This window comes from Phoxinus phoxinus, assembly GCF_949152265.1.
Source record: "Phoxinus phoxinus genome assembly, chromosome: 19".
Taxonomy (NCBI): Eukaryota; Metazoa; Chordata; class Actinopteri; order Cypriniformes; family Leuciscidae; genus Phoxinus; species Phoxinus phoxinus.
Window position 1 is genome coordinate 31,035,142 of NC_136894.1, and position 14,228 is coordinate 31,049,369.

Sequence of the window (14,228 nt, forward strand, 5' to 3'; positions counted from 1 at the left end):
CTGAGTTAACATGAAAATAAATCCCACATGAAAAGGTTGTCTATTAAAGGAGAACTCCAGCGCAAAATGAACCTTTGGTCTAATTACACATTGTTACCTAGTCAACCGTTATCTGAGATTTGTTTTCATGATTATCGAATGTAAATAGTTTTATCTCTAAAAACAGTTTAGCCTATAACGCTAGTATAACGCTAGTATATTGGGCATAGAGTAATGACAAATAAAAATCGCTTGTTAATACCACTAACAAGGCTCAAAATAGCCCCACACTAACACGGCAGCATAATGAGGGTCCCTACCTTCAAACCGAAGCATTGAGGACTTTGACAGTGTCCAGACAGTTTAATAAGAAGATATTTTATACATACAGTCAACTTCACGTATACAAGCAGAAGCCATCTTAGAAAAACAGACTCGATCAGTCGATCAACGAAACGCCGATCTAAATGCGCTGGACCATATGAGATTCTACACAGTTCAGCGCATTTGGATCGGTGGTTCGTTGATCGACTGATCGAGTCTGTTTTTCTAAGACGGCTTCTGCTTGTATACGTGAAGTTGACTGTATGTATAAAATATCTTCTTATTAAACTGTCTGGACACTGTCAAAGTTCTCAATGCTTCGGTTTGAAGGTAGGGACCCTCATTATGCTGCCGTGTTAGTGTGGGGCTATTTTGAGCCTTGTTAGTGGTATTAACAAGCGATTTTTATTTGTCATTACTCCATGCCCCATATACTAGCGTTATACTAGCGTTATAGGCTAAACTGTTTTTAGAGATAAAACTATTTACATTCGATAATCATGAAAACAAATCTCAGATAACGGTTGACTAGGTAACAATGTGTAATTAGACCAAAGGTTCATTTTGCGCTGGAGTTCTCCTTTAAGACAGTGTGTTGAAGCGTGATGAGACTGTCCAAGGATAATGTCATATATCATCTATCTGTCGACTGTATCTGTGTGTCTTTGGACAGTGTTTAAAGGGGTCATGACATGAGAAACCAAATTTGCCTTGATCTTTTGGTATATAAGAGGTCTTTGTACCATTAAAACGTCCTGCAAGTTTCATAGCTTAAGACGTCCTCCCCATTATAAACGAATCATTTATTTAATCAAGCTCTAAATACAGCTCGTTCTGGATCCATGGTAAGAAGTGACGTCACGGTACGAAGTGACGTACCAGCGTTTGCATATGACCGCCTCCAGCACAAGACAACTACGCTTTAAGCGCAAGACAACTACGCTCATTTCGTATCATTGTCGCGCCCGCGACATACCGCGACAATGATACGAATGACGACGTACCGCGACAATGATACGAAATGAGCGTAGTTGCCTTGCGCTTAAAGCGTAGTTGCCTTGCGCTGGAGGCGGTCATATGCAAACGCTGGTACGTCACTTCGTACCGTGACGATGCCTCACAAGTGTTCAGTCGACGGACAGCGAGTGGGTCTGTGTACAGGGAAATGACGATGCCGCAGATGTGCTGTTCCTGGCTGTGGACAAACAACATCTCTGAATACGCTGTGAAAGATCCAGACGTCAGGGAAAAATGGATGCACTTTATTGTTTGCGGACGTCTCAGTCACGGCAGTGTTAGTTAAAGCGTTTGTTCTATACATTTGAAGGATGACTGTTTTGAGAACAAATCCCAAAATGATGCTGGCTTTGCCAGATAACTGTTGCTCAAAGATAAGTCCTTGCCGACTATTCTGGGCTCAACAACGACGACGCAAACTGTAAGTAATGTATTTAAAACTTTAAACTACTTTTTAAATCCGCTGAATCCGCAAATGTTGTGGCTGGGGGCGTTAATAATTGATGCATAGGCACTGACGTTAGCCAATCATAACAGTGGGCGTTAACACTGAACTCTTAAATTTCTGTCAACACTGCATTGGCTGCCTATTAAACATCGGATAAATTTTAAAATATTGCTGATCACTTACAAAGCACTAAATGGTTTAGCTCCGCAGTACTTGAGCGAGCTCTTAACGCATTATAGTCCTTCACGTCTACTGCGATCTCAAAATTCCGGTCAGTTAATAATACCTAGAATATCAAAATCGACTGCTGGCGGTAGATCCTTTTCCTATTTAGCACCAAAACTTTGGAACAGTCTTCCTACCATTGTCCGGGAAGCAGACACACTCTGTCAGTTCAAATCTAGACTAAAAACACATCTCTTCAGCCTAGCATACACATAACACATTATAGACTTATATAATTAGGCTGCATAGTTTAGAACAGCCGGGACCGGGAACACTTCCCGTAATCCTGATGTACTTGGTACATCATAAGAAGGACGGCGTCTACGCTAATATTAGTCTCTCTGTCTATCCCGAGGTTTACCGCTGTCCACCGGAACCAGGCCGTATCCAGATCTGATGAAGGACCAGCGCCAGGACACGACGACGACGCCGCTGACCTGAAGTGTCAACCAGTCTCTCCTCCTCTCCACTCTGACTTCAAACAACCGGAACTGGACAAATACTCTGATTCATTCTGAACTTCATACACTGTTTACTCATTGGCCAGAGGAGAACTGGCCCCCGACTGAGCCTGGGTTCTCCCAAGGTTTTTTTCTCCCTTCTGTCACCTGATGGAGTTTTGGTTCCTTGCCGCTGTTGCCTTACCTTCTGGCTTGCTTAGTTGGGGACATTCAATATTCAACAATATTATAGATCTGCCTTAAAGGTGGATGATGATGAAATTATTTTTTGTATTATTTTCATGTTATCACTGTGAAGCTGCTTTGATACAATCTGTATTGTAAAAAGCGCTATATAAATAAAGATGACTTGACTTGACTTGACTTAAAGGGGAAACACCCCCAAAACAGACTGTGTGAATCAGAGGATGAGAAACAGGGTCGGAAAAGGTCATAAATCACTACATTTTAAAAGTTTTTTGTAAAAAAAACTATAGTAATACTATATTTGCACCTAAGGGAACATAATAATAAAAAATAAAAAAACCATGTCATGACCCCTTTAAAGACTCTGGGTGTCTCCAACTACTGTATATCCGGCACCAGAATATGATAGAGACAACAGATCACTATACCAACCCTGGCAAACACACACAACACCCTGTTATGTGCAGAACATGAGTCTTCTATAACATTAAGATCATATGAAGATTGAAGTACCTGAATCCTGGAGAAGAATCTCCATCTCTGAATGTGTGTGTATCGTCCATGATTCATTCAGTCTTCATGAAGCTCGAGTAAGAGATCAGAAACACACATTCAGTCAGATATGTCACGTTTGCACCAGTATTTCATCTGTGTGTGTTTAAAACAGAAATATCTCGGCTGAACAGACTGGGAAGTTTGTAACACTAGAGATATTGTATAAATGGGACAGTTTACTGTAAAACCACAATTTATTACATCTGTGAATCTGACTAACACTAGCAGATATTTGTTTAAGATTTTTTCCAACTGTTTTAAAATAAAAGATTTCCTATTTGTTTAGTAATAAAACTGACATTACCTAAAGTGAGTTTGTAAAAACAGCACTCTTGATATTTGTTCAAGATTTCTTCCAACTCGTTTGCTGTTTTAAAAACAAAAATGTTCAAATTAAAATGCATATAATTAAATGAATAAATATGAAATGGGGTGATTTTATTAATAGTATATATTTCAGTTAATTTGATTAACAAAATAAAGAAATTTTTTTGTAACTTGATGTCCCTGATTTTCAATAACTATTATTTCGACCCACAGCGTCTGATGTCACTCTCAGCTGTGTGTGAAGGAGGTTTTAACAACAGCAGTCTTTATACTTCACAATGTAGATGTAACGATTACCAGCTGGAGTGCACTCGAGAGCCACCAGAGGGCGCTCCACAATAGACTGATCACTTCCTCACAAACTACATTTCCCACACTCACTGGCAGTGGTGGAGGAAGTACTCAAGTTTAGTACTTAAGTAAAAGTACAATTACCCTGCAAAATATATACTTAAGTAAAAGTAGAATTACTACATCAACATCTTACTTAAGTAAAAGTCATAAGTACATACTTTTAAATTTACTTTAAAGTATTTTTTTTAAGTAAAAGTACAATCAGTTGTCTCGATGTCTGGGCTGTTCAATTGTAATAATCACAAACAATTTTATTGTGTACTGGAAAGGGTTGTTGTGCAAGCTCTCTGCAATACTGACACACTGTAAAAATCTGGTTATTTACTTATTACTCATTAAATATTAATTAAGCTAAGCCAATTATGACATACAATTTATTTTATTTTTACTATACTATTAAGAGCAGTAAAAAAAAAACCCTCAAAAGCACACAGGTGAGTGTTATTCTGAACACTTTAATCAAATTTGTATGACCAGTTTATTCTGCTCAACAACAGTTGCTTTAGTCCTTTACCTTGGCCTGCATGGGGAAAATGTAGCTAAAACTGCATTTGAGGCTTATACTCCATTGATTACAGAAAATCCAAAAGCATTAGGCTAATGTATAATAGGGGTGTAACGGTATGCAAAAATCACGGTTCGGTACGTACCTCGGTTTTAAAGTCACGGTTCGGTTCATTTTCGGTACAGTAGGCTAAGGGAAAGAAATGCAAAACATTAAACTGCTGGTTGTTTACTATAAACTTTTTTTTTTACAATTTGTTTACATTTTTTTAAACACACTTTTTAATTAAATATAATAAATAAAAAAGAATAATAAATAAAATACTGCTGCAAAGTTCTCCACTAAATAAAATACTCTCAAACCAATATTGGCCATGACACTAGCTAGCGAGAGGAGAGAGAGAAAAAAAATGCCCGACAGGCATAAAGATATTTATGTCCGAGCCCGACCCGAAACCGACAGTTAAAATCCCATTTTTGTTCCTCATACTAATGACACGCGTACGTTTGTTTGTGTGGAAAGCCTGCTTTTATTAAGCAACTGAAAGGCATTTGGAAATGTCAACAGATGATCGCATCAGCGCGCACGGAGCAACAAGCGCTCTTAACACAGGCGCGTGTTTCGTTGTCACAGCAACATAAACAAATTTCCGCACACAGGAAGACAGATGTTATGGTCATATTTTGCATGTATTTTAATCACAAAAACGAACGTTTGCATCAAGTGAAAGCATCAGGCACATTGGCTACCAACATAAGCTGTTTTAAGTGTAAAATGTTCAATGCCTTATCGCGCTGATGTGACCGAGCCCGAGCCGAAGCTGAACATATCTAAATATTTGTCCGAACCCGGCCCGTACAGTTGTACAGTGCGCGCTCAAGTGCAACGCGGAGACTTCCGACACTTAATGTTCGTGTGGAAACTCGGAATATGTTCCGCACACAACTAGCCTAATTCACGTGAAAGATTGCATTCATGTGCACCGCACCGAAAGTCCTATACCGAAACGGTCCGGTACGAATACATACCGTTACACCCAGTGGTGTAGTCTACGTGATACGCAGGTATACGCCGTATACCCACTAGGAAATGCCAAGTATTTCCGTATACCCACTAAAAAAAGCGTGAGGAAACGTAACAACTTCGTTTTGTGACAGAACTTTCACACTTTCATTCATAAATTCACCGCGTCTGTGTTAGCAATGGACACCGATCAAATCGCGTGAATATTAAAAACTCAAAGAGACTGCAGTTGTTCAACGCGTCTCTGGGAATGAGCGCTCAATGTGTGCTCTACACACACACACTGAAGCAAGCGCGTGCTTGTGTCAGCGCTTCACTGTAGCTATGAGGACATGATGTAGCTACACATGACACATGAACTTCATCACAGAGCTGCTGTGAGTCACTTCATGAGAATTTCACCATTTCATTTGATAAAACTATCGCCATTCATTCGTATCATACACACACAGAAACTGTAATGTCTTTACGACAACCTGTCAAAATAAAAGTTCGGTATAAACTCAAAGAAATTATGAAAGAAATTGCACAGTAAAATGTACTGTAAAATAATAATAATGATGAAATCTATTAAAACTTATTTTAAAAAGGAATATCACACAAGTTTTCATACATGTTTTAATTTAAACAGTAAACTTGCCAAAACAATAACACAATTTTCTTTCAAAAGCACCATTTCTAAAAGTAAATTTGTATTTGAGCCTATAATGTTTTATTTTTATTTTTTTTATTGTCAACTGATAAAACCTGTGCTTCAGGGACCATATTCATATAACATCTAAGGCTAAATGTAGAAAATCAGTCCAGTCTCCTCAGCTGTAAATGTCATTGGCTGTTAAAGTCTTGTGTTGCTTATAATAAATTGACATGTTGATAACACTTAGTCTCATAATGCTCTCAATTACATGTCGTTGCATACTGTATGCATTAGTGAGTGTGGTGGTGCTTATGGGGTGATGAGACGGGTTCGGGGGGGGGGGGGGGGGGGGGGTCACAGTATACTCACTACAAAAAACTAGACTACACCACTGGTTACACCCCTAATGTATAACACATTAGAATGAGACAAAAATAAGCACCAAACTAAATTTGACAAGGGTGAGGTGAGTGCTTCTCTTAAAACATGCAAGCAATGTGTTGTGTTGTTTCAAAACGCGCGCTGAGCGCGTGAGTTCTTTGACCAATCAGTTCTCCGATCTGTTTCAACGTGCATTGGCCAGCAACGCCAAAACGTCAGTCGACCAAAAACATTTTATGCAAGAGATTCGGAAGGATGTAACGACACGCATTTTAATAATGTAGTGGAGTACAAAGTACAGATAATTGCTGAAAAATCTACTTGAGTAAAAGTAAAAGTATGCATTATTTTTTTTACTTAAGTAAAGTATAGATACGTAAAAATTTACTTAAGTACAGTAACGAAGTACAAATACTTCGTTACATTCCACCACTGCTCACTGCCCGGACTCATCAGCACTCATCATCTCATTCACCTGGGACTGATTACACAAACACCTGCAGCTCATCCACATTCACCCATATAAACCTCATTCACACTCAAGTTCTTTGCGAAGTATTGCATTGCCCCGGCTTTCAATTCCAAGTGTTTTTCTCTGTCTGCTGTTCTGTTCCTGATCTTGGACTGTTTATACCGACCTCTGATTGTTCTCCGCCTGCCTTGACCCGGATTGCTTATTGGACCTAGCCGTTTGCCGCCTGCCTCGACTTCTGCCTGTGACCCCGATCTGCCCTGTGTTCTCTCCGTTGTTCTGTCTGCTGCTATTTGACCCTGCCTGTTGACCATTCTAAATAAAAGCTGCAAATGGATCCCTCTGAGTCCGCCACATCATTACAGTAGAGCTCACAATTACGTACTCAGAAATTATATAAAATATAACAAAGTTTGAGACATAAACATTACCGACAGTAAGGTAAAAATGTACAAACTCCCTCATCTACCGTACTTATATTTTAGTAATTCAAATATGTAAACTACACGTCATTTATCGGTTACCTTATTTTTTTACTTGTGGCTTGTAGAAAGTTGTGATGATTTACCAATCTGTACTGATAATTAATGCCATTTTTTAAAATTATTGACCTTTATGTCTAACCCCACCCAAAACATTGATAAGTTAAATACTTAATACTTCAAGAAAGTATTTCCTGGTTTGTGAAGTTAATGAGGAAGTAAAGCAGCTCACCTGACTAATGTTCACTCTCCTGGATTACACTGTTAGGTTACTGGTTCCTGACATGTTCATGGTTTCTCATCAACTGGTTCCCCACAATGTCAATTCCGGCAACTAGAAATATTATTATCAAACACTTTGATGCAGTTTTTTTCTGAGGAAAAATTTTACGCACGGTAAATCTCTGAAACACAGTGAAAACACTTTCACTTATGGAGGCATAAGTTGCCAAACCAGTTTGAATAGGAAAACCAGCAGATCCAGTTCATAAACAGTTCAGTTATATATATATATATATATATATATATATATATATATATATATATATATATATATATATATATATATATGAGAGAGAGAGAGAGATCAGTAATCATCGATCGCAAAAACAGACATTATTCTAAAGATTCTGCGCGCTTGTTTCTCTGGTGTATGAGATCTATTTCTTTGTGTCCATTATTTTGTTTGCCACTAGATTCTTACATATATACAGTCACACAAAGAAAGAACATTATTTACAGCACTTGGACGACTGATGAAAAAACACAAACAAAATCTTTTTTTTTTTTTACTTTTAACTGTTTATTTTCAGAAAATTAACCTTACTTAATGTTATTCCCTTCCCATGTCTATAAAACCAAAACTCTTTAACCTTTGATTAAAACAGTTCAACAGAACGTCCTTGTATTAAATCTTGTGGTTGTGATGATGAATCAGTGTGTTTGTGGACATGAAGCAGTAATACTGTAGTCCAGCATCTGATCTCTAAAGAGCTTCATGGGTAAAGATGGCGCTAGATTACTGTTAAACAGCCTTCAGGTCTGAGATCAGAACTGTGCAAAATACACACATGCTTTCATTTAGATTTGGCACAGCAGGTTTTATCTCCATATCGGTCTCAGATGGTGATGGATTCATCATCTAGTGTCAAAGCTGCTCAGATCCTGGAGAGAATATTAGCGGAGCCTTTTCTGCTCTTCTTTACTGGAAAGATCTGCAGATGAAAAACACACACATTTGTGTAGAAGTCTTTTTTAATCTCTGGATATAGTTTTCATGCTAGCTCAAGAAAAAAGTTTATCTAACATATCTAATATTTATCACATGAGATTGTAAGTAATGGGAGAATATGTGTGTAAAGTGTGTAATATCTGCTCTTTTCTGCTGTGAAACTGTGAGGTGTTCTGAACACTCATAGAGACAGTGCAGTCGAGAGATAGTGTCCCCCTGAACATGTCATCCAGGCATATCGAGCCCCGGGACAAAACATCATCTACAGAAAACATCCCAACATCACTTTAATGTTAGTTAGCAGGCTAGCGGAGGCAAAGCTTTACATCATAGCAACTACATCAAACTTATAATTGTAACTGTTAATAGAAAACACAACTACAAATAATAAGACATACAAGTTGTGATCATGAACAACATATTGTCCCGACACAATGGGAATGGCTCCATCTTTCAAGAGAAGCTTTTGTGCGTATAGCCTGCATTAAACTCTCTCCTGGAAGCTGTTCTCCGTAAAATGTGTAGCACAAATGTTGAGGTTATAATGTTCAGGAACAGTGCTAAACATAAATGTAACCTCTCTAAGTCCGTCAGCATTTGGACAAACGTTTTCCAGGGTGGAAAAAACAGCGACAGCACTCTTCATCTTCTCTAATGCAAGTCAACCAGGCCTCGCCAACTTTATGTGTATTCTTGGAGATTATTTAAATGAGGAACATTATGATTATGACATATACTTCTTTAGATCAGGGGAAAAAACGTGTTGTAGTCCAAACGAGCCGTTCGTTGTCGTTCTTGAAAAGTGGATTCTGTTAAATAAAATGTCTCCCTGTGTAGGGGACTTTGAGCGTTGTAACTTTGCAGATCTTTTTTATGCACAAACAGCAACATTACACGCTAACTAAAGTTGAAAAAGTGAAAGCATAATAGGACCCCTTTAAAAATATTATTTTTGAGGAGCTAGGTTCACTCTGGGCTTCAGCCGTGGACGTCCGTGCATTAATGCGCTCCTAGACAGAAGATGCGGCGAAAAGGAAAATAACATTTTGTCCTCTCAGCCAACATTGTTTTACATGTTGTTTAGCATTGTTGCCTTGTCCATCCCCATCACTTGATTTAATCAAATATATACAATTTACTCATTTTAAAAAGCATAAAAACGTATTTTCTTAATAATAAGCTTTTGAATATTTATAATGTTTTAATAAAATCATTTTTTAAAAGAATGATTTTGGCACAACCGCTCCGCACAGCAGGGGGCGCCATTGTGCAATTTTTGAGTACCTGATTAAAACAATGTGTTTTGAGAAAAAAACACTATACATTTTTTAAAGGAACTACAGTAGCTGCTTTATAAATCTCATAACCACTTTTGTACATATTAATATATTTTTGAATTATGTATTTTGAAGTGGAATTGGTAATATTGTAGTTTTGTTACTTTTTTGTATTATTTATCTTAACAATTTAGAAGCAGCTCAATGTCTGGTGGACTTTACAGTCGCATTGTTTATGATATACCAAATTAATTATGTTAAGGATAAGTCTTTTTTATTACCTCACTGTGACTGTGAAGTTGCTGATTATTATCAGATATGTGTGAATGTGAGAAGTTATGTCTTATGAGGGCAGATATTGTAATTTTTGCACTGTTTGTGACTTGAAGGAATATTGCAAATTAAGCAAAGCACTGTAAAATTTATTTAATATTTACTATAAAGTATACAGTTGTTCCATTCGTTTGTCTGTATATTTAAATGTGTAACTTAATAAATAACTTTTCCTGCTTTAAAAGTTTTGAGAATCTTTCCTTTCATCACACATGTTGTTAAAAGCCAAAAAGCTGTAGTGTATTGTAAAACCGATGAGTTACGGCAACTCAAACCATTTGAGGAAACTGATCGCCTTAAACCATTTAAGAGAACTGTAAACTCATATATATATACACTGAGTTAAATTCACTTATATGTTAGTGTTGGTTTTGTCAATATTTAGAGTAAAATAAACTTAAATATTTAAGGTTAATTTTATTCATTTAGTTTGAATTAAGGTAATAAATCTAACTAAGTCTTAACAACTATATCGTTACTTAAATGTTTTGAGGAAACCGATTGCCTTAAATGGTTTAAGTTGATCAAACTCAAAGTAATAAAGTTACATAAGACTAAGCCAAACATTGGTACAAAATAATGACAGAACAGGAGCGTATTCTTAAATATTTATTGTTTTTATTTATTAAATGCTCGTAAATGTGATGTGATGTAAATATGATATTTCATCAAAATTGTTCTAAATGTAAATCTTTAGACTTAAAAGCCTTAATAGAGTTATTTTATGCATTCTTGTGATCACAAATAAATGGAAGCAGGCGCAGCTGTCCTCTTCTTATGTGAAATGGTCAATAGTCTGATTCAGGACGACTGATGTGCACTTCTGACACAAATTAATAAATTGCTGTCACTGTTAAATTTGATATTGTAAAACAATGGTGAAATATTGATGTAATCGTCTTTAGTAAACGTTCGCTTCTGTCATGCTTATTTTGCGATCAGTATCATTTTTGTATGTTCAGTTCTGGGTAGAGTTGTTCTAGTTTATTATTTCTCAATTGTGTCACTCAGCCAAGAGACTTGGTGGACATAATTGAAAGTCCCCACCATGACATCACACACACCATGTCATCACACACACCATGTCATCACAGACACTATGTCATCACACACACCATGTTATCACACACACCATGTCATCCGAACACCATGACATCACACACCATGTCATCATCACACACCATGTCATCATCACACACCATGTCATCACACACACCATGACATCACACACACCATGTCATCATCACACACCATGTCATCACACACACCATGTCATCACACACACCATGTCATCACACACACCATGTCATCATCACACACCATGTCATCACACACACCATGACATCACACACACCATGTCATCACACACACCATGTCATCACACACACCATGTCATCACACACACCATGTCATCTCACACACCATGTCATCACACACACCATGACATCACACACCATGTCATCACACACCATGTCATCACTCACACCATGTCATCATCACACACCATGACATCACACACACCATGTCATCACACACACCATGTCATCACACACACCATGTCATCACACACACCATGTCATCACACACACCATGTCATCATCACACACCATGTCATCACACACACCATGACATCACACACCATGTCATCACACACCATGTCATCATCACTCACCATGTCATCACACTCACCATGTCATCATCACACACCATGTCATCACACACACCATGACATCACACACCATGTCATCACACACACCATGTCATCACACACACCATGTCATCACACACGTCACCATGTCATCACACACACCATGACATCACACACCATGACATCACACACCATGTCATCATCACTCACCATGACATCACTCACTATGCAGATAATTCCATTAATTTATTACTTACAATTTAAGGAATTCACTACAACTGCACATCTTTATTTATAATTTTGATGATCATGGCTTACATCTTATGAAACCCCCAAATTCAAAATCTCAGAAATTTAGCATATTTTCATAAGCTGTAAGCCATAATCATCAAAATTATAACAAATAAAGGCTTGAAATATCTCACTCTGCATGTAATGAGTCTATATAATATATTAGTTTCACCTTTTAACAGCTTAATGTAAGAAAAAAGACATATTTGACTCTAGAACACAAATGCATTCTTCTCAAGTCACATTTATTAAGAGCGAGAAGGTGGAATAAATAAATATCTGGGGACAATTATTGATACAGGATTGTGTTTTGATGTGAACACAGAGGCTTTGTGTAAAAAGGGACAGCAGCGCCTATATTGTCGTGTGTGTGTGTGTGTCTCTTATTTTGTCTCACTGAAGCTGGAAACTCTTCCTTCTCCTTCTCAGGTAAACTCCTCCTCTGTGTTATATATTGCTGGTGCAGGAGATTGTAAACGCTAATAAAAATGTCTTAACGATGTTCCTCAGATCTGTTGATTTCACTGGTTTGTCCAGAACGGTCACTCTTCATGGACACACAGCTGGACTCTGAGTTTCATCTTTGACTGTGAATCGACTTATAATAGAATACAGTTCATCATTCATACAGAAGATTTAATGTGGAGTTGGCAATAGATTAAAGACAGCATATGGAATTATATTCTGCAACTCTAAATGAAAATGAAAACTCTATTAACCATTTTATTACTGAAATGTGTCTATAGATTATGAATAAAAAAAATAAAGAATGATTTTTTCATTTAAAAGAGGCGATAAATGAAATGCAATAGATTTAATTGTGAATGTTATAATAATCAAAGGCATGTGAATATGTTGGCTGAATAAGTGATTAAATAAATATTATATATGGAGAAGTTTGTAGTAGAGCGTTTGCAGTATAAATGTCACTTCTGTAGAAACAAAAGTCGTCATCTTTATTTATACAGCGCTTTTTACAATAGAAATGTTTTCAAAGCAGCTTTACAGAGATAACAGGAAAATAATGCAACAAAGTTTGTTCCAGCTGTACAGCAGATCTAGAAGAAAATAATCTCATAGTCCAGTTTAAGTTCAGTGTTGATTCATTTCTGTTGTAAAAAAAGTTATTGATTGAGTAATTTTATTTATACAGCCGCTCTGGAGAAAACAGGGATGTCATCGTCCAGCTCAGTTCAGTTCTCATATAATGGAGTCAATGCAGCAGATCAATAATATTGCTGAATATTAAGTGTCTCCAACTGAGCAAGCCAGAGGCGACAGTGGCAGGAACTCAAACTCCATCAGTGACAGAATGGAGAAGAAAACCTCGGCAGAAACCAGACTCAGTCGCTCAGTTCTCCTCTGGCCAATGAGTGAACAGTGATGATTATGATTCAGGCGTTACAGGTCAGAGGTCAGATTGGATCTGAACATCCAGAATATTTATCAGTTCATCTGGTTGAAGGTTTCCTGGTTTGACTTTGGATGAAGGATTAGATCATTCAGTAAAGTTACACAAACACGTGTGTGTGTGTGTGTGTGTGTGTGTGTGTGTGTGTGTGTGTGTGTGTAACGGCTCTGTAATGTCCATCAGCTGATCCAGAGAAGGTCAGACTAACATCTAAAACCTGTAAGTAAAACACAGATGGTCAAATGTGTGCGACATTGCATTATCAACTTTAGAACGACTAAAAGAAACTACTTACATGAATAAGTGAGAGATTATAATATAATATTGTGATACACGATTGTTAAATCTGTTTTTAAACATTCAGATTTTGATTTTGCTTCTAAGTCCCCATGAATAAGACCCTTGAACCTTCTCTATAATCCTGTATGACTGTCCTCTTTCTGTGTCACTGGGTCAGTTTTATTTCTGATAAAGAAACTAGTGATCAATATTTACCATTATCTTTTATTGCAATTAACATTCTCTCAAAATACATTTAGGGATAAAAAGACAACGATAAAAGCAAAATATTGAATTGTTTGAAATAAAAAGAAACTTGAAGATATTTAATTGTTGCTATAAACTAAATGCACAAACTCTTATTAAACATGTTTATAGTGTG

General features: G+C 37.1%; 1 protein-coding gene across 8 annotated transcripts in view; it reads right to left on the reverse strand.

Moving 5' to 3' along the window:
• The window catches only part of LOC306987496 (NACHT, LRR and PYD domains-containing protein 3-like), a 74,677-nt gene that overhangs the window by 18,344 nt on the left and 42,105 nt on the right, over positions 1 to 14,228 (reverse strand). For 2 of the 8 annotated variants that reach the window (XM_079591829.1, XM_079591827.1), the window contains exons 1-2: positions 7,609 to 7,831; positions 3,154 to 3,225 (exon numbers count right to left, since the gene is read on the reverse strand). The exons of 4 other annotated variants lie outside the window; for them this stretch is intronic. In XM_079591829.1, the coding sequence (XP_079447955.1) occupies positions 3,154 to 3,203 (50 nt within the window). In that variant the 5' untranslated portion in view covers positions 3,204 to 3,225; positions 7,609 to 7,831. Of the gene's footprint in view, positions 1 to 3,153; positions 3,226 to 3,499; positions 3,563 to 7,608; positions 7,832 to 12,957; positions 13,785 to 14,228 lie in introns of those variants that run through there. 2 more of the 8 variants (XM_079591828.1, XM_079591826.1) reach the window with 2 other exon arrangements.